The 27,245-nt window shown below is 36.8% G+C and overlaps 2 protein-coding genes across 9 annotated transcripts in view; one reads left to right on the top strand and one right to left on the bottom strand.

Annotated features, from left to right (window-relative positions):
• The window catches only part of BTBD10 (BTB domain containing 10), a 29,497-nt gene extending 22,577 nt beyond the window's left edge, over positions 1–6,920 (top strand). For all 3 annotated transcript variants that reach the window (XM_032187686.1, XM_032187685.1, XM_032187684.1), the window contains 5 exons: positions 909–1,011; positions 1,774–1,894; positions 2,929–3,126; positions 4,069–4,179; positions 5,669–6,920. In XM_032187686.1, coding sequence (XP_032043577.1) covers positions 909–1,011; positions 1,774–1,894; positions 2,929–3,126; positions 4,069–4,179; positions 5,669–5,979 — 844 coding nt within the window. In that variant the 3' untranslated portion in view covers positions 5,980–6,920. The remainder of the gene's footprint in view (positions 1–908; positions 1,012–1,773; positions 1,895–2,928; positions 3,127–4,068; positions 4,180–5,668) is intronic.
• A 241-nt stretch (positions 6,921–7,161) lies between these two features.
• ARNTL (aryl hydrocarbon receptor nuclear translocator like) overlaps positions 7,162–27,245 on the bottom strand; it is a 47,476-nt gene continuing 27,392 nt past the window's right edge. For all 6 annotated transcript variants that reach the window (XM_032187677.1, XM_032187683.1, XM_032187679.1 and 3 more), the window contains 15 exons: positions 26,447–26,485; positions 26,217–26,258; positions 25,104–25,261; positions 22,804–22,883; positions 21,720–21,812; positions 20,715–20,832; positions 17,891–18,040; positions 16,357–16,603; positions 14,106–14,212; positions 13,627–13,777; positions 12,918–13,006; positions 10,984–11,092; positions 10,062–10,155; positions 8,330–8,432; positions 7,162–7,804 (listed from right to left, as the gene is read on the bottom strand). In XM_032187677.1, coding sequence (XP_032043568.1) covers positions 7,644–7,804; positions 8,330–8,432; positions 10,062–10,155; positions 10,984–11,092; positions 12,918–13,006; positions 13,627–13,777; positions 14,106–14,212; positions 16,357–16,603; positions 17,891–18,040; positions 20,715–20,832; positions 21,720–21,812; positions 22,804–22,883; positions 25,104–25,261; positions 26,217–26,258; positions 26,447–26,485 — 1,741 coding nt within the window. In that variant the 3' untranslated portion in view covers positions 7,162–7,643. The remainder of the gene's footprint in view (positions 7,805–8,329; positions 8,433–10,061; positions 10,156–10,983; positions 11,093–12,917; positions 13,007–13,626; positions 13,778–14,105; positions 14,213–16,356; positions 16,604–17,890; positions 18,041–20,714; positions 20,833–21,719; positions 21,813–22,803; positions 22,884–25,103; positions 25,262–26,216; positions 26,259–26,446; positions 26,486–27,245) is intronic.

Here is a 27,245-nt window from a genome sequence, read left to right as displayed (position 1 = left end):
CATGTGCAGCCAAAGCTCTGCGTGTGTGTGTGAGGAAGTGGTGCTGGCTAATATAGTAGATTTTTTTTGTGCGTGTATTGCTGTTATTCTCCCCTGGGGACTGGTTCAAGGAACAAGCTTATTTTATCTTCTGCTAATTCACAAGTAGGTTAATAAAAATGTGGAAATAGTGTTCTAAAATGCAAGTTATTTATAAACCCACTCTTCCCCAGTGTCAGTTCACAGGACACTGAGCAGGAACTGCTTAACTAAAGTGCACTAGGAGGTAAAAGTAACTAAAATAGGAACATATTCTTTGCCTCAAGCCTGTATCCTGTTAGACTGCTGTTTTCCAAAATGTTTCTTGGCTTGAAAAGTGGTCAGAAAATGCATGTCAAATCATTAAGTGAAAAAAGTGAATTTGTTTTATCTATTTGTTCATCTTCTATCAGAATGTTATTTTTAAGTTTGGAATTAACTAAATACCTTAATTTAAACTGTAGTGAGTTGCATGTGCTTGAACACTTGGTTCTATTTCTTAAACTACTTCAGGTGTTTTTAAATAGAATTCCACAGCAGAGTCTGGTCTACTGCAACACCTACCACAAATGGACGAAGGCTTTTTTGGGGTTTCTCCCACAGCCTCTGGAACTGTCAGGAAGTGGCTTGGTCTGACTACTCTTATGATCAAATGATATTGGCAAGTTAATGCTGAAGAAAGCTAGTCCTTCCAGAATTCCACTGAGCTTTCTATTTTCTAGTAGTCTTGCTAATTACAAGCCAAACTGTATGTACATAAATAGGCTGGTTTTATTCCTTGCTTTTTGAGTGCAGTTTCTGATGTATAGCTTCACAGATTCACAAAAAAAAAAAAAAAGCATAGCAAAGACAAGACATAGTAACATAACTGACTACTTATTTTTGATCAGGATGTTTGGATCAGGCAGAGAACATAATTTCACACGTCCTAATGAAAAAGGAGAGTATGAAGTTGCTGAAGGAATTGGGTCTACCGTGTTTCGTGCTATTCTGGTGAGTTTTTATGGAGTGAAAAAAGGCAGGTACTAAAAGTATTGTTAGCACAAGCACTGTAAGTATTAAGAAATGTAAGTTCTTGATTTAGTCTTACTTACGTATCTGGACTTATTGGATGGAACAAACACTTTATGTATTGTTCTCAAGAGGGGGAAGTTGTTTGACATGAAAACACTCTTAGGTTTTTTAGTTACATGCATGTGACAGCCAGGGTGAATACATAAAAACGATTTAAAAAAATACAGACTGTCAGAAATCTATTTACCTTCTATGCATCTAGTTCACCTAGTTCAGATGTATTCTATTCATTCCTTCTTGTGATAAAATTAGCTAAAATACAATACCGAAAGTTAACTTACTGCAGGCCACAGGAGAAAAGCAAACTTCAGTCTCAGAAGAAAATGTGCCCTTACATATTACATGTCTACGTAAAGAAATAGAGATGCTATACTGCTTCGTCAGTGGAAGTAGAATAGCAACAGCTGAGTGAAGTATATATATATAAAAATCATCATACGTGCACCAAAATGATTTCTATTAATAGTTTTTGCTTAAACAATTGCTTTAACCACAGCTTACTGCTCTGAAAGCAACTATCTGAGTAACTTGATGAATTTGAGGACAATAATATTCATTAAGTTGTATGTTTCTTTTCACGGGGCTTTATTGTGGAGAAATAATTTGGTTTTTGAGGCTGAAATGTATTTGTCAGTAGATGTTTAAGTGATTTGTGCTTGCTTGTTTGCTGCATGACTTCAGGATTACTACAAGACTGGAGTGATACGCTGTCCTGATGGGATATCAATTCCTGAATTGAGAGAAGCATGTGACTATCTCTGTATCTCTTTTGAGTATAGTACCATTAAATGCAGAGATCTCAGTAAGTATGGAACTTTAAAAAAAAAAAAGACTTACATGTTTAGACTTAAGACTAAACATGGATTAATTCTGAATTGTATCCTTTAGTAAAGTAAGGAACATGTCTGATACTACATGAGCAAGATACATCCTATTATCTCTCTTACATAATAGGGCTCTAAAGGTGATGAATGTGCAGCTAGCTTGTGAAGAATAATGGTTTAGATATTTGGATATCAGATATTGAAATATTTTTCTGTTATGGTGGGTGGTATGGAAGGTTAACAAGTTTAAACTTCTTTGATTAATTTGCAGTACAAATACAGTAATGTTAAGTAGTATCTTTTTGCAGAAGAGAGGGTAAGTTACTTACCTCCTTGCTTATGAGAATTAAGCTGCGTTGCTAGCTTAACTACAGCTTTGCTGATGATGTAAGGCTCATCTGAGCACGTAGCAACTGTCCAGCTTGTTTCTTCCTGAACACAGGCAAAGCTTTGGCCAATGTTTAAAATGAACTGGTGTGTCTTTGGTTCCTGGGATCTTGTGTTATTTGTGTAGTGCCCAGTGATAACATGCAACCTCACGTTGTGTTGGCTGCTGAGTCACATTCAGTGCACCTTGCCCTTAGAAGGATTTCACAGGCGATACTAGGAGGATTTTGAGAGGCTTTAGTTTTAAGCTAATTCTTACAAAAAGTGGGTTGCATGTGCTCCTCCTTAACAACTGGCTGAAATAGTGTTTCCTTTTACGAAGCCCAAGAGTCTTGCATACAATTATCAAATGTTTAGTGGTAGTGAAAACATTAAGGAGGTCTATGTGAAGTCATGCCAGTGTTTACCCAACAGAATGTTACTATCTGCAGGATAATCCTATCAGTTTGAACTTCTGGTAAAAATTTCAAAAAGTTCTGATCTTACACAAACTAATAAACTAACAGTGTCTTTACAGATGTCTGCAGTCCATAATACACAGTAAACAGAACTGCTGTGTTCCTTGCTCCTGCCTTCATTTCTTTACCGATCTTTAAAACGTCTGCTATTTAAAATTTTGTTCCAGGTGCTCTCATGCATGAATTGTCAAATGATGGTGCTCGCAAACAATTTGAGTTTTACCTAGAGGAAATGATTCTCCCATTAATGGTAGCCAGTGCCCAAAGTGGTGAGAGGGAGTGCCACATTGTTGTGCTGACAGATGATGATGTTGTTGACTGGGATGAAGAGTATCCTCCACAAATGGGAGAGGAGTATTCACAAAGTAAGCTTATTTTCACTGTTTCCACCAAGCCACCTCTATGGTAGTAGTAGTCAACGTGCTCATTCAACTTATTTACACATAAGCACTGTTAGCAAAGTCTTTACAAAATCCTTAATGCTTCACAAAAGCTTTCTTACTTTTTTCCTTTGTTCAAGCATATGTTGCATGCTATGTTCAAGTCTAATTAAAAAGTGGAGATAACTTTTAATACCAGTCAATGAGGGGAGAAAGAAATACTTTTTCAGAAAGTTCTCAGAAAGATGGGTAGGAGTCATTGTGTGAGAGCAACTGGGGGGGTGGGGGAGGGGTGTCAATATTTTGAAGTGTAAGAATTACATCTATAGATCAGTTAAAGCACTGTGAACTGTGTTTTCTTCCCTGGATGTATGGTGTCCTTGCTGCTAGAAATCTCTTCAATGTGAAAACTCAAAATTCAGTTTTGAGGGGAATGTAGGAGCTTGAAGTACCCTTAGTACTCGGATAGCTTAAGATCTTTCTAGAAGTCTCTTTTAAGCTGTATGGAGGATGCTAACCTATAGCCCCACCTAAAATGTGCAGCCCAACTAAAATGTCTGCAGGAATTCCATCTTGGGGGAGTTGGGGGAGAAGTCCTTTTCTGTGGAGGGGCCTGAGAGTATAGAGTACACAATGTGGTTGGTGAATTGTCTTATTATATTCCTAAATCCAGCAAAAAAAAAGTGTATGAAACAGGATAAATTAATAGGGGGAAAAAACATAAAACACAAAACCAACAAGTTTCACAGTGCCTTTGGCTACTTTTCTCTGATTTCTGTTTTGGATATTTTAAGGAGTTTTTAAGTCTCTCCCCTTCATTCTGAAATAGAATTACATGAGTAGAGCAGGACAATGAGATCTTGTTGTTTGTAGGATTAGAAATATAATCTTTTAATACAATTATTCCTAATTAAAATATATTTTTAGTTATTTACAGCACGAAGTTGTATCGATTCTTCAAATACATTGAAAATAGAGATGTGGCCAAATCTGTTTTGAAAGAAAGAGGACTCAAGAAGATCCGACTGGGCATTGAAGGTAAGAAAAGTATTGCGTACAAACTAACTCTTTGGGAAGCAGGTTTGTTGTATTTACCTGATGATCATCAGGTAGTTAAAGAAACAGTGATTCATCTTTCATATTGAAGTTAGATGATATATTGGCTGGGGGAGTGGTACCTAATAAACAACTGGTCCAGCTGGAAAACCTGATTGCAGATCAGTCATGAGCCTGAAATATTTATTTATCTGCTAGACTGCTTACAGAGTAACTTAGGTGGTTTCTCCTGTCTTACAGCTGCATTTAATGTCTTTTTCCCTTTATTTTTCATGCAGAATGTTCTCTGTTCTTACTGTACTTTGAGTCACGGTGCATTTTTACAGCTTTGTTCTGTTCTTGGCCTGGTGCTTTTTTCAGGGCTTGAAATGAAAAAAATTAAGTTGTAGGTAGATGTTTTCAGGAAATACAAACCTATCAAACAGATCACTAAGGTGCAAAGAAATACTAATCTGAAATAAAAGTCCTGTAAATTCAGGATGCTGATCTGTAAAGTTTCAGCTTTGGCCTTGCAAAAAACAACTACAGTTAGTTGTCTTAGATTTTTATTGTGAATATAACAACTGGGTTGCTCTGTATTTCATTTTCTTCCTGATTGTTGGCCCAAATATTTAAAAATCCAGTGTTTTGTAATTTGAAGGATTTTTTGCATTCACTTACCAAGTTGTCATGGTTACATTTGTAACTTGCCAACCAAAAGCAAATGCTTTAACAGCTTGCAATCCTTAAAAATAAGTTCAGCTGAACAGAGTGCAAGCCTTCAGACTGACATGCCATTAAACTAAACAAGATCTGTTTTTGTCTGTAACACTGGCTAACACCAGCTTATTTCTGCTGGCTTTTTTTTTTTTTATTTTAGATGAAGAGCAACTATTTAACTAAATTGTAATGCTAGTACCCCACAGTAATACGCAACTTCCTAGTAATGAAAATTACTTAGGGCAGGGAGGGAGAGATGACATGAATGAACATAGCATAACCAGAATTGTTAATTGGTTTAAAACTCTGTATTTTCTGAACTGCGGGAACTGGGCTGAATGTGAGATGAAAGTGCTAAGATTCTGCTTGCAAATTTAAACCACTGATCAGAGCAACACTGCTCTCTACCTTTGAGGTCTTGTTTCTTGCTTTCCAGATTAGTATATTAAAAACAGATTGACACTTCTGGTCCAAGGAAAAATCAACTGGCATTGCGTGTAAAATTTGGAGAGTTGTCTTATGACAACATCGACATTATCAATAGCATTAATCTCTTTCGTTACAGTTTCTGTGGTATTTTAGCCTCTGTCTCTATGTTGTCCCTGCTTAGATAACATTAAGAACAACACAATTGAATGTTTCCATGCAGGATGCTGATAGTAACAACTGCTAACTTTCATTGTTTCCACATACTGCTTTTTGTGAGTGTGAAAGAAAACCCTGAACTAGACAGTACAGGAAACGTTAACTTATGCTGTACTCTGTATTGTAGGTTACCCTACATACAAAGAGAAAGTGAAAAAGCGACCAGGTGGAAGGCCAGAGGTGATTTACAACTACGTCCAAAGGCCATTTATACGGATGTCATGGGAGAAGGAGGAAGGAAAGAGTCGGCATGTTGACTTTCAGTGTGTGAAAAGCAAATCTATCACAAATTTAGCAGCAGCGGCAGCAGATATACCCCAGGACCAGCTTGTGGTAATGCATCCTACCCCCCAAGTAGATGAGTTGGATATTCTGCCTATTCATCCTCCACCTAATAACAGTGAGATGGATACTGAAGGACAAAACCCCCTCCTCTGATCTAGACTGTTATGAAAACAAAAGCATGCTACTTTAAAGTGACTCTGTACTCAATTCATATTACACTGCAATTCCAGTTTTCTCCATTGTGTAACAGTGTTTAGGATATTGCAGTATGGACCTTTTAGAAGTCCAGGTGGAGTATCTGATTGTTTTTGAGAGAGTACAGATTAAAACATCCAGGAGTTACAGTTACATGTATTTGTTTACCAGTAGATTTGTGACATTGGTTATTTGTACACTGGACTGTCCTCACTCTTAAGCCCATTGAAAACAATGGGATACTGGTGGCTAGTGTACTTCAGTATTGTTACACTGGGGTTAGCATGCAGAATTGGAATTGATAGTAGCACTTTACAAATGGTTGATAAATGGAATTTCAAGCCATTTTTATAAAAAGTATTGCACAATACTAACAAAGTGCTTCTATCAAAAGTATTAATTGTAAATAGTTTTGCTCTGAATAGATTGACCCTTTTAAAGTTATTGTATATGGCTGAGCACAAAACTACCATTGGGTTTTTGGATTGAGGACATGATTCAATTACCCATGTAACATCTTGTTCTTCAGTGAATTTTTTTCACTTGTTTGCAGTGTGAGCCATGGTCAAAAGCTGTGAACGAGGGATAGGGGCTTTATCTTAAATTTTGCCTTACCTTAATATGTTCACAAATATTTATTTACTAAATTTTTCGTAAGTGTCATGAAATAGGAAAATGCAAATGGTTCATTCTTCATTTATTGATGATTGTAAACAAGTTTTTCATGCAAATAAAATTTCCATTATTTTAATGGGTTTGAATTATCTGTGAATGAGATTATGTATACAGAGGAGTTTTGAAAGTGCTTTTTTTCCCTCAGGGTGGTTGGAGATCACTTAATATTAACCACCTTAGTGAAAAACAGGTATTACCTAAAATTAAAAAGAAATCTGTTGCACTATCAGACTGTCTTAATTCACCTTATTCTTAAGTTTTTCTCTTAGTTGAAATAGTAATTGACAAGTAATAGCTTCTCTGTAAAATTTATCATAGTGATAAAAATGCTGTAAGTGTATGTAAGGCATTGTTTTTCTTACCTTTTTCCTCCAAAGCTAAAGAATTGATAAATAGGCAACTGCTGCTAGCATGCTTCTTCAGCAGGGTTCTATCAAATTTATTTATCAAAGTAAATGCTCCATCTTAGAACAAGGGAAACATTTATTTTAAAAATATTGAACTGTCTAGTACATTACACTTCAACAATATTTATAGTAAAGGATTCTTACAAGAAAGAATAAACAGCTTTATGGTACAATTAGTATAAGAAATATCCACATGGGGACTGTTTTGCAGTGTAAAAACACACCATACATCTGAAATGGTCATTTGCATATAAAAGCTACCACTCATCCCAGTGAGTTGCACAGTGATTTAAAAAAAAAATCAACAAAATCCAAAATATACAGGTATTGCAAGCTATACACAGCTAACCAAATCAACACAACACTGTAGCGGGTTATTCCACTTTGTCTGAAGTTACATGTGGTAGAATGAATTGCATTCTGATATGGCTTTTATGAAATTCATACATAAAAGCTTCTCAATCCAACAAGCTTCACAGACTGTAGAACTCCACCAATAAATGCACTTTGATATTTGGATGTTGAAGCAAGGTGCACCACTTACAAGGGCCATGGCAAATCACTAAAATCCACAGGGCCACCAAGACCTGCATCTGCTTCAAGAAGGCTCATGATTACTGCCATTGCTGCTTCATCATTGCTAGGGCTGCTTGATCCTTGATCGTTGTCAATCATGTCAATGCCTATATGCGAGTTCTCCCCTGTAAATATAAAGGCAGTAAGTTGTCAAAAGTTGTTTTGTGTGCACCTGCTACAGTCACTTGCCATATGACTTGAAGTACAATACCTGACCAGACTCAACTATGTGGGGAGTATTAACATGTTTGATAAGCAGAGTTTCAGGGATACAACTGACACCCGCACATCAGAGCACAAAGGTTAGGTCACTTCTCAGGTATGATCAGACCAGGCCCGTGAGCCTTCCTTCTCATCTCTAGTTATGTAAAAGTACTCACAAAAAGCAGGTCAGGCATTCAGCTAATTCATACCAGGTCAGCAAGAAAAGAAAGGTATCCAACTGCCGCTTCAAAAATGATAATACAAAGTAAGCTAGCAAAGCACAGTGCCAGGATACTCCTTGTAGCTACCCCCTTAAGGTGAACAAAGTGGTAGGGTATGTACTGCAGCTGGTAAAAAAACAGGCCATCTCTAACAGCCATCATGTTGTTACAGTTGTCTGTGTAGTTAGCTGATACTTGGGTGCATTTGTGTATGACTTCACTTACCAAGAATAGAGGAGTTGTCAGAATATGGGTAACCAGAGCTGTCTTGGATTTGCCCAGATAGTAACCCGGCTGAAGAAATGTCTGGAGTGCCACCATTCAGGATCTGAGAAAACGGAAACCATAAAACAGCATGAAATGTTGCATTAAGTCTCAACTGTTTTAGATTAGGATTTTTAATATAGGAAGGATGGATTTCCTGAAAGAAAAAAGAAAACAACTCGCACCTAAAGGCTAATCAGACTAATTGTAAACTAGGAACTACCTTCCTCTGTATTGTCTACAAACTTATCAGACAGTAGATCTGTTCCTTTCTGGTGGGGGGACGTCAGCACTACATGCTAAACTTCTGAAAAACTGCCAGAAAAAGTCCTGAAAGGATTTCTGGGCATTATCATTGTAAATATTCCATCTACAAGTAAGAGTAATCACAGCTAACTACAGAATGTTTTTGAATTTACAAATACAGTGCATATTGCCAATTAAGATTCTCAGTTTTAAGAGTACAATCCTCCTAGGTAGAGGGAGACCGCATGAGCTGAATATTGCTCCTGGATTTTAAAGTCTTAATTTTTTTGGTGCAGAGCAGCACAGCACTACCATGTACACCAGAGCTCACACCAGGCAAAAGTGCCTTCCCTGGCCTTTTTAAACAAATAGTAAAGGAATACCTGAACTGTAGTTTTGAACAGCTTGGATAGGCATACACTAGAAAGGGTGTAGTTTTGAGCTTCCTTCTGAGGGCAGCATCATCTGGAATGTGTGTTCTTTATAGAAAACTAAGTATTCTAAGGCAAAATATTGAGGGAGCATACTATAAGAAATACCATATATCTACGTGTATTTTCCATTATTCCATTATGTTGCAGTAGCCTGCTATATGTGATGGTGACATTCTTGGGCAGAAGGAGCATGAATGATTGTTCCTAGAACCACAACTCAGTTTGTTCCAACTTCAAGTTTTATTTTCAAGTACAAGGCCAGAAATGGAAATATTTAGTGTCAATTATATGCTCCAGTCAAGCAATTCTTATGTATAGTCATCACAATTTCTGGGAAAAAAAAAAAAAAAGTTAAATCTGAAGCAGTGTGTGAATGCACAGAATAAGGCTTTGGATAAGTGCTCTTCCAGCTTTGAATATGGCATCTGTAAGTAGCAATTTACTAGATGACTTAACCTCCAAAGCACTTGTACTGGCTGCATTTAAGTGTTAGCAATGGTATTTGAACGCTACTTAAGCGATCTTAGAAGGCGGCACGATACATAGAATTGATTTAAAAATAAAATGTCAGTACACAGTGAAGTATCTAAGTGTCATATTTTGTGCTACAGCAGTACAGTATAACTTGAAATTCATTTGAGCATCATCAGTGCTCAAATGATAGCAATTCCATTGTTCACCAGTATGTGGTGTGAAAGAGTGGAGGATCAAGAGACATGAAGAGAGCTGTTTCCCTACTTCTGTGTTGTTTTTTTTTTTTTTCTGTTTGTTTGTTTTTTGTTTGTTTTTTAAAAAGTAAAGAGCATGTGGATTTCCAAAGCTGTCAGTGCTTAAGAACTGTTGGTCTCTGCACTTCACAGACTACTGTAACAGGATTTTCCTCCCACCCTCTCCAAGAATACTTTGACCTGCTGTCAAACTTTTTCAGCCAAGCAGTTAAAAGTTCAACACCATAATTCTATAACACGATTTGTGTGTCACTACTGCTACAAGACTGTACAGATTGTTCTTACCTTCTTGTTTCCTGGGGAGGATGTATCAGGTGGTGGTGTGCTGGTAATGTTCAGTGGACTTGAACCACAGCTGGACGGTGATGATCCTCTTATCCTATTGTATGGGTAACACGGAATGAATCTACCAGGGGCTTTGAGACTTAGGTTCCAGAGACTCAGAGTTTCAAACGCCAATCTTAATATCAGGCATACAGTGTTTAAAAGCATGCACTTCATTTTTAGTTTCTTCAATTTTCAACATTATTCAAATCAGCAGCAGTAAATTTTTATTTGCAGCTAGACAAAGTCTGTGGATAAGTGGCCCAGCTTGCTCAGTCTACAAACTTAAGCTGTTTCTCATGCTACCCTCCTTCTCCCTTACTTGTTCCTGTACAGCCTTCACAGAGATGGAACACGGGAAAAGTGTTGGATACTGAGGAAAACCTAATTTTTGTGTGTTACACTTCAGTTTCTATCAGTGATAGAAACTAATGTGAGCTCAGTTCCACTCCCCTAGACTCATTAAATGGGCTACTGCTACAGAAGTATGCTGGACATGTGAAATAGTTAATATATGTATATATATTTTTATTAATAAATAATGTATTCATTATAAAACTGACAAATTCCCAGACTAAATGAAGGTGGGATAATTACAAAGAAAAGCAATTAGACTTGGGAATTTCATCCTTGGCAGAGTTCCCCTGGGAAAGCTGAACAGAATGCAGCTTTGAAAATAGTTAACAGCTGCCAAAGGACTAGAAATAACCAGGTGTCTTGTAATAAAATGAAAACAGCCTCAGATATCCTGTATAGGTAGCTGTAGATGTCTACTTATACAATGCAATTGTATCAGTATGTATTTAGTTTGAAGAAAAACCTCCTTACTTCCTTTTAAAGAACAATGCTGATTTTCTTATTTCTTCATACCATTTTCTCTCACCTGTGAATCTCCATGATCTCTTCAGCAATCATCCTCCCTATTTTTCCTGCCCCAGCTCTTGTTCCACCTGGAATGCCAGGGACAGTAGGATGGGTCCTTTTTGGGCCACCTGAAACAAGTAGGTTTCTGAAGTGAGATAAAAGTTTGCACCTGTATTCCAAATAGCATTGGTATTTAGGCATGCAAAGCTCCCACAGCTTGTCAGAACTACCTAAGCTTTATTTACTTTCAATTCCAATAACTGTTGAGTATCCTTAAATATATGGAAAGCTCTGACTTTGACTGAGCTATGCTGTCTATCTTAGACATCTAGGTACACCTATTCTGGTACACCTATACAAATCTGGTTGTTTCAAGCACCTGGTAGTACCTCTAGTCCAGACATAGTAAAGAATAGCTCATCACAGCTGCTTTATTCTGTAGCTGAATAGGCTCATCTCCAGCCATGTTTATTTTTTGCTTTGTGTTAAGAACTTGCCACCACAGACAATACAGAATAGATCTGAGTCACCTGATGAACATAAATTAAGCCTCTGCAGGTAACTGCAAGTATCTAAGAAGGGGGGAAAAAGTGAGGTCTGAACAGTTAGAAGTTCATTGTTTCTTTATGCTTGCACAATACTTAAGAGGTAGATAGGAAGGAGCCTGATCTATTCCAAGGCATAGTAAAGAAAAGATGCCATTCTGAAAGGGGAAGAAAGCCACAAAGTATTGTTTATGCATAACAGATAATTGTCATCTTTTAGAAATTTATACTTAACAACAGCAACCTTCAGTATCTTTTTAAAGCTCTGACCCATCAGGAGGCAAGAAGGTTCACTTAAAAGCTCATCAAATCCTTAGCAGAAGCAGAACCACTTGAAATTAAGCTTTACTCAATCAACTTTATTTTTCTGGGGACAAGAACTGTCAGTATAACAATACTCTATGTCTGGTTTCATCTCAAAGTTAGTATTGTGGCAAGAATTAAGTTTAGAATGGTTTGTTTTATATTTTTTCCATTCTCGAAAGGCCTGTACACTGTACTACTGCCATAATTCCAAATTTGATTACTAGCCCTCATACCAACATAGCAGCCTCTCTTCCTACCACACTGCTAACTGCTCCATGCTTTGCTACCATTCCTCCTCCATAGTTCACTTACTGAACCTCATTTTTCAGAAGAGAGATAACTAAAAAAAACAAGTCTGCTGAAGTTTTGCACTGTTTTGCTAAGCATTTGTATACAATTTAAGAAGTAATTCCAGACAAGCACAATATCCTTGTTCTATGGCTGTAAGTGCATAGCTGATAAAAGTAGTATCTAGTAAGCAAAGTCTCTAAAAGCAATGGTTCCCAGTTCTGGAAAGTATAAGTACTATCATCATCTTTCCTCCCCAGTCCTTCATTCATGGGCTATAATTGCATCCTCCTACTCTTCCTCAATTCAATCCTGATCCAGTAACACTTGGTTATTAAATCAAGCTCCGTTCCACATTATGTCGCACACCACCTGTTATAAAAGATATTTTAGTCATCTTCAGCAATGGTAGCAATCCCATGACAATTACTAGATGTCAGTCTTCATGTCCTGACAAAAAGTCAAACAAAGGTAACAGAGGTTATAAGCTGAACAGCTAACCTATGTTTATGATCCAGCCACACTGAGTGGTCATAGGCACTGACCACAGAACTGGAAGGCAAACATTTTTCCTTTAAATCGCCCATTCAACCCTAGACTTATTTCTTTTATCCGGCTCTTCCACCTCTCTTTGATCAGCTATAGACAAAGTTGGTATTTAAGTTCAACAGGACAAGAACTGCATTAGCACTTCTTTTCCCTAAGCCATATTATTCTTTAAGATGTTAGCAAAATTCTAAGTGTAAGACTTCAACAAATCTGTGCTGCTAACTATGCATGACTACTGGACTGCAAGGAAATGATTGGCAATTACCTTCTCCAGCCTGAAGCATGCCGTCCATGCTATGTGGAGAAGCTGCAAGCTGTGGAAAGGCCGCATCTCCACTATCAAGAATGCTGGTGCTGTGGATTTCAAGAATTAGAAGAATCAGTGCTAAAAACGCCTGTGGAACAGTCATTCTGCCAGTGTGTCACAATGGAATGCTTCAGGGTTTAAGTAGCTCGTGAGTCACTATCACCTCTGTGAAAGAAGCACTATGACTGACACCAAGGCTAGATAAACAACAGAAATAAAACACTATGTTACAACTCAGAAGTATGCAATGCAGAACCCAAACAGCATCTTTAAGACAATTTTCTCTGCAAGTTAATTCCACTGTGAAGGCACAGCAGCTGTACAAAATCGTCAAACGGGGAAAAAAAAGTGGAGGGGAATTCCTTCCAAAGCAAAGAAATGCATCTCCCTTAAGTCCCTACAAAGATGAACACCCCTGGTTTTCCCAGTGAAAGAAAATACTTTTATTTTTTCCAGCTTTAATAAACACTATTTAGCCCATCTTGCAATTATTAAACTAATTTCCCTCCCCTCACATATGCAGCTCTTCTTTTTTTCTCCAGGGTGTTACTTGGAGAAGACACCTATTGCCACACAGAACACGTGCATGTATACATGTGAAATATCACCTGAAAACAGTGCAAAACAATCAGTATTTACATAAATCTACTTAGTGAGAAATACTTACGAAACAACTGTATTTGTTGAGACGATGTATTCTACTTCTTTGGTCCAAGGGTTCATGAAACTGAACCAGCGACTCCTCAATGTAATAAAAGACCCATCTTTTATTTTAAACTTATAGCAATTAGTTGTAATTTTTTCTCTTGTCTGCAAAACTAAAACCAGACAGAAAGTAACTTTGTGTGGAAGAGGCAGCATGACTATATGAGCAATATCACAGAAAACTCAATTCAGTTAATTCCTCCCTCTCATCCCTGGAGAAAAATGTTATTTCTGTAGTCAACCCCCTTACCCAATGTGAGCCTTAAATATTCACAAATAAATCCATGGAAGTCTAAGACATTTGGCACATACAGAACAATGATCTCAACTAAAGCATTTACAAAGATACCCAAATCTTTTACAGTTTGCATAGTTCTCTTAAATCAAAACTATTCACATTATTTATACAAAATTTCTTTACTGAATTATTCATAATTGTACCTTGTCTATGACATTCTGCAAGATGTCCTATATCATCTTGATGAAAATATTCATAACATGAAGTACCTAGAAGTTCCTGGGGTAAGTAAGCCAGGATGGCTGTTGCCCTTGGGAACGACAAGGGAAAGGAGGTAGGGGAGGGAAGGAAGGTAAAGAAAGAAAAAAAAAAAAGGAAAAAAAAATATATGTATATATTTTCAAGTTGAAGTATTAATGATAGCTTACTGAAACACATTCTGAAGATGGGAAAAGTACAAGTTATGCTGAAAGTTATTATTTTAGTGTAACAAGTGTTTCAGAAGCATTTTCTCCCCTAGTTACAACCCTTAAGAGTTGGACAAAAAACAAACAAAAAAGCAAACAACAAACCATCAACCAGGCCCATATGAAAAGGTTAACAAATAGAATTTTCCTAAAGAAGCATTAAGAAACCTACTATGCATCTGGTTTAAATCAAACAGAAGCATAAAGCAAATACAACTATTTTTTTCTTTCATCAAAAGCAGACACAAAGCCAATTTATTTTCTTCCTCATCAGAAAATTGTACAACTAAACACACCTGCAGTACAGGAAAGTCAGGGACTCTTGATCAGACTCTCTGGTAGCATTCCAGGAGCTGCTGGCATGGATGGAGAACAAGAAACTACTGAGCCCTAGTAATTTCAGAACCTGACTTCAAGAAAGATGCAGTTGAATCAGGCACTCCAGAGGCCAGCAACAAGAACATCCAGAAACTACCACCTGAGGAAAGATTGAACTTAACTCCCTTCCTACCCTCACAAGAAAGACATTTCATTACACTTGTGACTCCCATCTCAAAGGAACATTAGAACAGCAAAAAAAAGAACAGATAAAATCTGTTCACCTAGTTATAATGGACTTAAAGTGCAACAAAAAGGATTCAGATTTAGCATTCAGATGGAAAACAAACAAGAGTATACACGTTTGAATCCAAGTCGTCAACGTTTTCTGAATCATTATTTTGGAAATACTTCAATATCTATCAGGATAATAGGTTTGATCTTTCAAAAACAGAGTTCATAAACTACCATACCTTGGCATGACAGCTTGGCACACTTTCTGAACAACAGAAAGGCTATGAGTATTTTCAAAGCTCCCACAGTGACCACCAGTTTTAAGTACTGCTGCAGAAGAGCTGGTATTTCAAAAAGCTTGCTACCAAATTAAAAACAAAAGAGAAAAAAAAAAAAAAACCACCCCAACCAGACAGACACCATTAACAAAGGTTCTGCTTACTGTAATTTTTCCTCAAGACAATCAGCTCTACTTCCTCTCAAAGTCCACTAAAAATCAGCAGACAGCAGATACACCCCAGAAACAAATTCCAGCAGGCAGATTCTGGCAGAGTTTGGAGCCTGGTCTTTTTTTTTTTTTTTTTTTTTTTTTTTTTTTTTACATTTTAAGTAGTTGGGCCTAAGCCACAGACTCAGTGAAACAGTCTCCGCTGGGCAGTCTCAACCCATCTTGGCAAGGAAGTGAAACAAAAACACTCCCCCCAAACAACCCGTCCCCTCCCCAGTACCATCCTTCAACCACCCCTTTTCCCTTGGGAATGCCAGTTATTTTGAAGGAAGGTTCAGGTCATGTCTCTTTACTAAGTAAGAAAATTCAAGCAATTTCTTTTTTAAAGATAAAAATTAGCCTTAATAAATAAATAGATAATAAAACTGATGTTTGAAAGAAGATACCACATCGGTCTGAGTTCTCAAATCTTTTCCAAAAGTAAAGCTTATGGAAAGCTTTCTTTCTTAAAAATACATAAGATCATATACAGAAGTATTAATTCAGCAGAGTATGTCCAAGTAGATAAATGTATATACTACCAAAGCTTAATGCAGCCTGTGCGATAACTTACCCACGTAGCATTTGCAAAAGATTGCAAACAACAAAATGTTGTAATTACAAAGTCCAGTTAAAAAACAGGATAGCATATTCTTCTGAAGATTACATATATACACATATTCCTAATGAACAGGCAGAAATGATACTTGGATTATTCTGTCTAGTAAAAAATAGTTTTGGAGCTTTTGTTATTTAATCAGTAAAACCTAATAAATACATAGTGGTAGCTTTGAGCTGGATCTCAAAAGCCAAAATAATTTGCAGTTGGGATTTAGGAAAAAGCTGAAAAGAACTTTTTTTCCAATAGTAGTTACACTTCTCTAAATACCACACTATCATCAAATCAGTATTAGAATGATGTATTGTGGAAATTACAAGTATTCTTACCTCTGATCTACAAAAACAAACTTTCCATCTATCGCATGTCGAGAAACATATTCTGTAGGTTTCACCCTGATCTCACCGTTGACCGGCTGCGGTACTACATGAGGATGCAGCCGTCCAATTGCAACAAGACAGCTTAAATTACAACCCTCATTATCTGGTTCATTATCTTCATCTAGTCCCACTTTTGTTGGTGGCCAGCTTTTTAAATAACCTGTACTATGGATAGTGCAAAAGCTTTTGCGGTCCACTGTAAAAAGAAAAAAAACAACAAAACAGTTAGGCCATAGATACTACTTTTGGAGAACTCATCTCTCAGTTCTGCTAAAATACATGTACAGTTCCTCTCTCACCCAGGATATTTGTGACACTGCTCACTAAGGGCTTTTTCAGCACTCCTGTTTCAATGCAGCTCATTTGAGATACATCCATGTAAAAGTTCTCTCTACAAAGTCATTGTTTATACTGAAACATCCCATCGTTCAGACTAACTTCTGATCATCTTTAAGTAGAAATTGCATCACATCTTATTTCAGCAAAGGATGCTAATGTAATGTTAATAAAAGGTTGTTTGAAAATACATTATGTTAATAAAGGATTGTTTGAAGAAATTGATATATTAATAAATAAGACACCTTGGTCAACTTAACATGAATCTCCTACCAAAAAAAAAATGGCTGGCAGAAAATGCACTGTTTGGGTGTACAGAGGATAAGTTGCACATGGAGGAGAAGACTAAGATTCACAATGACAAATAATACAGCCCATATCTGAAAGAACTGATACTCCTCAGCACTGAGCAGGCCTTATAACTGCAAGAAAGGAGACTTTCACAGAAGAAATCCTTGTGCCTAACTGCATAAAGTGATTTACTCAGGGATGAGCACTGAAGTATGATACAAATTTAACTAATAAAAAATGCATTCTCTGAAGTACTCAAAAGAAGAAACTTTCAAACGTGGTCAAAATATATACTCCAATATATCTGGAAGAATACACTGCAGAGGAAAAAATATCCAAACCTTAGATAACATTATGACCGAATACTTCTGGTGTAGAAATACTGTTTCCGCTACTCAGAATGTACTAAACCCAGAAATGAACTCATAATAAATTCATTTTATAAGTTGGATATCCATCCAGATATTACTTGTCAAATATGGAGCAGAAGAACAGCAAGGGTAACAGCTTCTCTTTACTGGAGACATGGGCTAGAACATTAAGCATGAATGTAATGTTTGGCTTCTGAAGATGCATTAACCACACCAGAACCATCAGCACAAACTGCCAGCAACAATTTCAAGAGAGCAGAGGGGAGAATTTGGCTCTATATGCTAATCCAATATGTTAAACAGGAAAAAATGGAACAGTATCAAGAGAGAAAAGTAATAGACCAATACGTAGTTCACATAACATCTTATGAAGAAACATTGATGCTGCTCAATAAATATAAAAACCTTAACCACCGCAAGTGAACAGTTATATACAAAAAAGCCTGACTGCCACTATACTTGATAATAAAATTCATAATTGTTACCTTTCTTCTTTGAACAGGTTGAAGGAAAATCCTTGTCTTCTACTTTCACTGAAGGTCTATTGCACTTCATCCTACAAAAGAAGGACCGTCTTGCTCCAGAACATAGTCTTGATGGCCCAGGCGTTATATCAGTTTTAACTGGGAGTCCAGCTGTAGCAAACAGAGGAAGTGAGGAAGCCTTCTTTGGAGGGTAAAAAGTTAACTGAACAAATAATTACATCATACTATTAAACTGCATGATGTTTTAACTTTCTGAGGACTTGCACAAGGTCCCAGTCATTATATCTTCATTCAGAAGCTGAAGTGCAATTTTGGAGATTTTCATTTACATGAACATGCACAGGATAGCTCAACCAACCACACAGAATTTCTGATTACATTTTCTACCATGAAAGCATTGACACAAGCTTGAGAACAGAGGCTTCTAAATGTGAAGATTAGAAATAGATGGTAAAAGTCCATACAAGTTTTGCGATAAACATGATTTCTTCAAACATTAATAAACAGATTAAAATTAGGGAAAGATTATTTACCCATAACTAGAGCAGTACTTCATACATATAGTTACTAGATAAGCCTGTGACCCTTCAGACTGGAAGACTTATTTTTAATCACAAAACACACCCAAAGAGCCTATATGCATGTACAAAGCAGAACAGACCAAGTGACATTCCAGGACCCTCTCAACTGCAGTGTCTCAAGACATATTTTTACATTGTTCTGACAATGAAGCATAGCCAGCAGGTCTATGGAGGTGATTCTCCCCCTCTGCTCTGCTCTTAGGAGACCCCATTTGGAGTGCTGTTTCAGCTCAGGAGGCCCCAACACAAGGACATGGAGCTGTTGGAGTGGGTCCAGAGGAGGGCCACAAGGATGAACAGAGGGCTGGAGCACCTCCCCTACGAAAACAGTCCGAGAGACATGGAATTGTTTAGCCTGAAGAAGAAAAGACTCCAGGGATGCTTTATAGAGGCCTATCAGTACTTAAAGAGGGCCTACAAGAAAGCTGGAGAGAGACTTTTTACAAAGTCACATAGTGATAGGACGAGCAGGAATGGTTTTAAGCTAAAAGAAGGGAGATTTAGATGAGATGTTAAGAAGAAATTCTTCACTCAGAGGGCTGTGAGGCACTGGAACACGCTGCCCAAAGGAGCTGTAGATGTCCCATCCCTGGAAGCGTTCAAGGCCAGGTTGGATGGGGCTTTGAATAACAAGGTCTGGTGGGAGGTGTCCCTGCCCATGGCAGGGGATTGGAACTGGATGGCTTTTAAGGTTCCTTCTGACCCAAACCCTTCTATGATTCTATGATGGAAGGGGGAAAAGGTAGCAGCGACATACACAGGGACTGCAAATCCCCAAGACCTCTGATTATGTATAAGAAATTTTTCTGTCCTCAAAGAAAGTTCATATGAATATGCCCTAACAATAAGCCTTGACCTTTATCATATACTTGCAGGAGATTCTCACATTCTTTTCTATGGAAAAGAACCGTAGAAACATGGTACAAAAAATGCATGTCAAATCTGGAAGCCATCAACAGAGTGCTGGTACAACCAGAGCGGTAGGAAGATGCTTGGCATGCATCAGAAGCATGGGATATCAACAAGGCCACTGATGCAGCTAGAGCTCCAGGGGAGAGTTCTCTGGGATATGGTGGAGGATTTAAATCACATAGCAACTTTTTTCACAGCTTGCTAACTACTTCAACTACTTCTGCATAGGGATGTATATAAATGAGCAGCTACAAATGTACAAAACCTTCTAGGACCCTGTAGACTTTTAACATAAGGAGGAAAACGGTGATGCCAATGTTTTAATTAAAATTAGAATTGCAGGAGGTCACCTCAAGGAGGTGCTGCAGACTGACTTTCACCATATACACTCTAAACTGCCATTCAGTGGACGAAGTACAAGTTGTGCCCAAGTCACTTATGCCAACTTAAAAAATAAAAAAATACTAGTACTCTTAAGAATATTTGTTCTTGAAAACTTATCAGTTGGTCTATCACAGCAGATGAGAACACTAATTTGTCGTATTTATTTTTGCCCTAACTTTTTCAGAGGCATGCAAAAAAGGGGATAGAACTGGATGAGCATGTTTCATGACCAGACAAAACCACGAGCTAGAAAAACTTCAGCTGATCCAGATGCCTCTAGGCTCACTGCCCTGGAATGACCTTTCTTGGCTCCACTTTCTGAAGTTGTTCTGGTGGCTTCTTTGCAACAGAGTCCTACCAACTTCTGACTTGACAAGCATAAGACTTAAAAACCTGGAAATCTGTAGTTGTAAGATACCACTTTCTACTTAAGCAACAGACTCCTGTTATGAATGTAGATTAAACTCACACTCATCTCAAAACAGCACAGATACAGAACTACTTCAAAACACCATAATGGTCTAGAACTAAGGTGTACAGTAGGAAATGATTCTAATGACTGGATTAAAAACTTTGTAAAAAAAAAAAAAAAAAAAAAGTTAAATCATTGCTGGAAGTGGCAAAACAAAAGAAAACAAGAAGTCCTGTCATGACTGACAGTTATGGATAGCCAAAATAATACTGTGTATATCCTGACCACTGACTGAAGGATTAGAACAAATACTTCATGTGTCAGTGGGAAAAATTAAACCTTTGATGCCTGGAAATGAAATAATACCTCATGTGAAGCCAGTTAATGCATCTATACTGTAGGGCATGCAAAAACTACAAGCTTCTACATTCAAGTATCTGTTTCATACTTTGTCTTCTGTCTCTTCCTTGGCATCCCCAAAACACTTTGCATGTTAGTGAAATATTCAGAAGTATTTTTCAAAAAGAATACTCACTTTTTGCATCTATAAGCCTTTCTCGTGGTGCAGTGTCAGAAGAGGAGAGCTGCTCCTTCACTTTGGCAATGTCTTTAGGATGAAGGTAATCAAATAAACTTTGACCAATCAAATCATTCTGTAGGGATTGAACATTTGATCAAAAATTTAAATAAATGTACAGTGTATATTCACAATTTTAGTACCAATTACAAAGAATCCTTCTACATGTAAGTCTAACCAATGAACATCAAAAATCTCAGATCCAAGATTAATTGGAAGATATCAGGATGTTTTGAAGTTACAGAATTTTCAGTAAGAGGTTTACAGAATTAGTATGCTCAATCAACCAACAGGTATTGTTGTTTCTCTTCAGTTTCATTTTGTATGCTACACGTTTTAAGTAAAAATCATAGTTGCAAATGTTCTTTTTCAATATTTACTTGATTGGTAGGTATTTGGTACATATCTAGCTAAAGGCTGGGTGATGAAAGGTTTTGAAGCTAATACAATGTTTAAAGTTGGAAAAGAGGGCAGATGTATAAATAACGATCTTCATTATTTCTGTCAATATACATTGCAAGTTCCATTTCATTTTAAGACTATATTTAAAAACCTGGCTTTGGTATTATTGATTCCCAGTTTCCTTAAGTAATTATGCTAGCAGAAATAGAAAGATAACTCAGTTGAAAAAATCATGTAAAGCTATTGGAGAAACCTCAAACTGATTTTTCTATAGTTATTTACAAGTCAAATTAGTTAACACTTCGCGAGTCCGATGTTAAAACCTAACCTGAATGTGTCACAAACAGTGAAATAAAGTTGGTACCTTTTTACCTCCTTCCTTTGAATGGGAGCCAGCAGCAGTCTTCTTCAGCAGCATGACAGAGAAAAACTTTCTTTGCAACAAATCGCAGCTTTCAAGGCAGACTATTCACACAAATACCCCTCCCATATCAACGTATAATAATAAAATAACTTTCAAATCTTGTAAGGCCTAACATTACTTAAAATGGAAAAGAATACCTGACTGTAGTTGAGGATCTTGAAGACAGATTCTGAAACAAACAGTATCTTCCCTCTGTCACAGCCCACAACAAAAAGAAATCCATCTGCTGCCTAATTATGAAATGAAAAAAAGTAAATTTCTAAGTTATAGATCTTCATTGCACCATCATAACCTTTAAAAACACTTTGTAGACAGCAGGATTTCTACACTAGGAGAACTCTTTTAACATTTAGAGATAACTTAGTCAACAGACACTATGTGAAATTACAATGAAGTTTTTTTTGCATCTGCAAACATTTCTGGCATCATTCTGGGCAGAATTTACAATCACTTATGTAGGAAGAAAGAATATTTTGTCCAGTAATATTACAATGATGTTTAATAATGCCTGTTTTAAAATTATTATTTCAACTGCACTTATTCCATAGTTCATATTTCAGAAACTAAATGTAACCTGTGTATTTATCTATCTGTCTGTAGGCAAGTTTTGAAAGTACTATTTTTTGACCACATAAAAGCATGCAGGATTAGCCCCTAGCTTTATAGCTCAAGGTCACAATGCTGCAGAAATTCAGTTCTGAATATGCTGCAATTGGCCACTGCAGTTCTTCACAAATTACACAAGCTACTAAAAGTGCTTAATTATTGGCACAAGCCATATATACTCCCCACGCTATAAGTATACACAGGAAGCAGCCAAACACACTGTCACATTACATCAGTGACCTCTAAACAAGGTGCTTGTTATATCATTGGATGGTAATAATCATGTTAAGGTAATCCATTGCAGAAAGTCTGTAAGAAAATTGTTTTTGTTCATTTCATGAAGTAACTGAAGATTCAGATGGTTACCATTAAAACAGCAGTTTCCTCAGATCTCCCCTTAAAATCATACCACTTAATTTTAGAGATGTTAGTTATCTTTAAAACCCAGATACTTTATGCAATAGTCTTACAGATTGATACATTAATTTCTATAATCAAAACATCCTTAAGTTGTGAAGCAACTTACAAGGCAGAAAAATACTGGAGTTTCACTTTGGGAGAATTATTAGACATTAATATACACAGACATTAATATAATTAAAAGCTGAAACATACCCTGAGAATAAGATGTTTTAATTCATCATCTGATAGAAAAGCAGGCTTATAGTTGGCTTCTGTATATGGGTTTGTAGCACCTAAAGAAAACAATCCCCATATCACAAACTTAATTTGTGACACAAAGAAAAAAATATACACTTAAATAATTTTTATTTGGCTCTTTTTTAGACTGTTATTCATTTCACCTGTTCTTTAAAATGAAAGGCGCTTTTTGGTTTCATTTTACTATCATGACAAATTCTGTTGGTACTAACTCAGAAAAGAATGAAGCTTTTTAGCTAAAAACACAATATTGCATGATGTAGCAACACAAATGCCTTCTGAGATGGAAGTTTTTTTGGACTTTTTTTTTTTTTTTTTTTTTTAAACTCAAATGCTGTGCTTGATTCATGGTCTATACTCAGAATCAGAAACTAAAAGTAAGAGATAAAATAAAAATCTTCAAACTGTTTCTTCTCCCTAGATCCTAGTAAAACATGACAAGGTGATGTAAACAGATTGTCAGGTAGGATCTTGCAAATCAGTACTCTCATGCCATGCCATGCCAAAGACAAAACATTCCACTGACTTTACCTAACAATGCAAAAAAAGCCAAAAATGAGCAACCAACGAGGCATCATCTTATTAAAGAGTGATTCTTTTTATCTTATTCTCTTCATAAAAACAAGAGAGTCAAATTAGTAACCACTGAACTGCTATAAAGTATCAACATGACAGTGGCAGAAAAAGCTGCACCTTACAAAACTGCTAGGTTAAGTATGACTGGAAGATGTCTTGTGTCCTAAAAACTAGAATAGTGACCATTTCTGTAAATTACCAGCATCACTATTCTTTCTCAAAGGTGGGTTGCCAACCACTAGAGCAGGCTGCTCAGAGCTGCATCCAGCCTGGCCTTGAATGCCTCCAGGGATGGGGCATCCACAGCCTCCCTGGGCAACCTGTTCCAGTGCCTCACCACCCTCTGAGTAAAAAACTTTCTCCTAATTTCTAACCTAAATTTCCCATCTTAGTTTAAAACCATCCTACCTTGTCCTATCACTACCAACCCATGTAAACAGACATTCCCCCCTCCTGTTTAGATGCTCCCTTCAAGTACTAGAAGGCCACAATGAGGTCTCCCCGGAGCCTTCTCTTCTCCAAGCTAAACAAGCCCAGTTCCCTCAACCTTTCTTCATAATAATTCATGGGGTTAGCTAATGGAAAATTATTATTTTCTCACCTACAAATTTCCCTGCTGGATCAGGGTATCAGACCATGAACCAAGCCATCCTGTGGTTGCTCAGTTGCAAGGAAGAGGGGAAAGGGAGGCCATATCCCTTACATGGTATCTTGATGTTAAAACAAATCAGCCACAGCTCCAGATAGAAAGTACAATTGGCAGCATTTGCTTTCTCATGACTTCCTTCTCAAACTCTGGTAGCCCCCACAAACTCCTTTATTTGTTCTAGGATGTGATGTTTTTGTATTCTTACAGCTTCCATAGGAAAAGAAAGTACTAAAGATGACAACTGTAAAGTCAAAGGAGTTTCTAAGGAAGGGGAAACTGAACGTAAAAATGAAATGTATCCTTATTATATTTTCCTTTTGTAAACAGCTCTTCAAAAATAGGTAAGAGAGAAGGCAAAAATGTTCATGGCTGCATCTGATGAAGGGCCTGCAGCACTACCAAATGAGAGTGTTAGGTGAAGAGTTCTGAAGAGAATTTCATCTCAAACCAGCACAGCACAGAACCAACAAAGCTCAGGGCTCCAGCAGAATACATAGCTCCAGGGAAAGAATAGCATTCTTACATCAGTTTCATTCACACAGGAAAAAAGCTAACAACAGCTACAGCAGAAGATCTTTCAAATGTCTTTTTTGTTTGTTTGTTTGTTTAAATAAAGCTCCAGAATTTAAACTCCACTTTGCTAAAAGACTACACATTGTTCTCTTCATACTTGAGAGCATGGCAGTTTTTAAAGTAGCTCTGGTGAATTTGACAGGCACTAGTCCTTTCAGTTCCCCAAATATAACTACACCTGACAAGACTAGTGCTTTAAACTGCTTTGGTGCTCATAGCTCATGAAAAAAAAAATGCAACCTATGGACCTACAGGAGATTACAGTAAGCTATAAATGAATGTGCAACATCACACGCTAAGTAAAGGGGAGAAGTCCTCCCAAGAGGTGTTAACTTACTTCTCTTTGACAAAGGGGCAAGAAAAGGGTAGTAAAAGCATGACTTTGAAGAAACGCCATTGTGTTCTCCTCCAGTCCTGCTCACCCCTCACACACACACATTGCCCTCAATCAACTTACCACGTAATGTTTTCATATGCTGGACAGCCATTCTCAATACAGTGAGCTTATCCAGTTTTCGAGACATCGCGTTGCACGTTGGTACCAAAGATGCCAGTTCATCTATAAAGCTGTTCATTTTATCTCTACGTCTTTTTTCAATTTGACTATGAGCCTCCCTAAACAAGTGAGGTGGTGGGGAAAACAGAAAAAACATTAAACCATATTAAAGAAATAGTAATCCCCAAATCCTGTATAACAACAACACAAAATAATCTCCCCTTGATAATTTAATCACCCTAAAAAAGTACATACAGACTTTTTCAGACATTATATGATCATTACTTGGAACAGTAACATTTACAAGCAATAGGCAAGGTTGCAGCACTTGGCTCTAGTTTACCAACTATAGATATTGTTGGTCATATAGTACATTGAATCCTCAGTTCTGAGCAATCCATGAAACAGCAAAAAATTGTCTGGAGATTTCTCCTGCTGAACAACACCTTTGTCGTTGTTGTTCCTAGCACTGAAACATATCAGGAAATCATAGAGGTTACAGATAAAGAAATATATAAATTGTATATACCAATGGATAAAGCATTCAGTTGTGTACGTGTAATCAGCATACTGTATGAATGGACTAGTATTTAACACTACCTTTTGCTGTGGCAATATAAAGTTTCTAATCATCCTATAGTTTTCCATTTCCAAGTATTTGAGATACCTCTGAACTAAACTCTTCCTACCCAGGAAAACTGATGATAAACACTAAATGATTTTTGTTTTTGTATTTTCACATATTACAGTCACTATTAACACTTCTACAACCCACTATTGAGTTTGAAAGAAATGAGATTAGGAATATAAGATAAGAAACATGTGCAGGCTTCAATTTCCATGTTAACACTAACAAGAAGTGACTAAAACAAAAGTTACCTACTGAATCAGCATTTTCACAAAACTATAACATGCAGTTTATACATGAAAAAAATGATAATGTAAAGATAAAGAGAAACGAGAAAAGGTCAAAGTTAGAAAAAACAACTTTCAAGGTAAAGCACGGCCACATATTTCATATATGGCAAAAGGCAAGATATCCGTTCTTTTCAGCATACTTGTTTAGAGTACTACCTTGCATTTTTTATTCTGCCTTGTTGGTCTGTATACTCCAATCTGTTAAGAAATGATATCACAAAATTACAGTACTGAAAACAATTTTTAATGAATCATATATCTACTGATATTAATTAAAATAATTTTTAAAATAGAAACTGTTTGAGACATTTGACCAAACTGACACTGAAAGAGATCATACGTCAGTACTGTGGAACTAACGTTTTAGCGACTGTATCTAATAGTACCTGCCATGTTGGTCATCTTTGTCTGTATCCATACCTTCCCTGCAGAAAGAGAATATAGCAATATATCACAAATTAAGCAATATATCACAAATTAAGCAATACCATAAAATCAGAACAAAGTATTCCTGTCACCTTTAAATCTTGAAAACAAAAAGAAGAGTTTAAAAGTAAGAAACTGGAAGAACTAAAGAAGTTCCTCATTTTCCATGATATTAAAACATTTTCTTAAAATCAGTTGCATTTCCTTTGAAGCAAACAAAACGGCATGGTTTGATATGTTTGACAGTAAAACATGCTGCAGTTCAAGTCATCATCTGCTACAAAAATATTTTTCAGTTAACTAGAGAGGAAAAAAACACCAAAGGAAATATCAAAGCAGATATTTTTCATGCCTTCATCAAAAGTATGGCTACTAACTTGCATTTAGAACAGTTAAAAAGTTCAAACATTGGCAGTTATCAAAGCACCTACCATAGAATTCACAAATTGCCCTGAATTAATTTGTGACTGTACATTCTACACCTCAGTGTGCCTTACAGTAGTTGATTTTGAGATAGGATATGGTAATAATCTGGACAACATAATGCAGTAGAACATTGGAAATGGACAAATGCACAGAGTGGATGGGAGACTGTATAAAACTAAGCAGACGTACTTTAAATGAGTACAACTTGCAGTGTATGTGACTGAATTTGTCTCAACATCAGAAAAAAAAAATCTAAGGAAAAGAAAAAGGATCCTCCTTGTTACATTTTAATATTGTTAACACAATACGGAAATAAGTAGGAGAGGAAAGTGT

The sequence above is a fragment of the Aythya fuligula genome, chromosome 5 (assembly GCF_009819795.1).
Source record: "Aythya fuligula isolate bAytFul2 chromosome 5, bAytFul2.pri, whole genome shotgun sequence".
Lineage (NCBI taxonomy): Eukaryota > Metazoa > Chordata > Aves > Anseriformes > Anatidae > Aythya > Aythya fuligula.
This window is presented reverse-complemented; position numbering and strand designations above follow the sequence as displayed.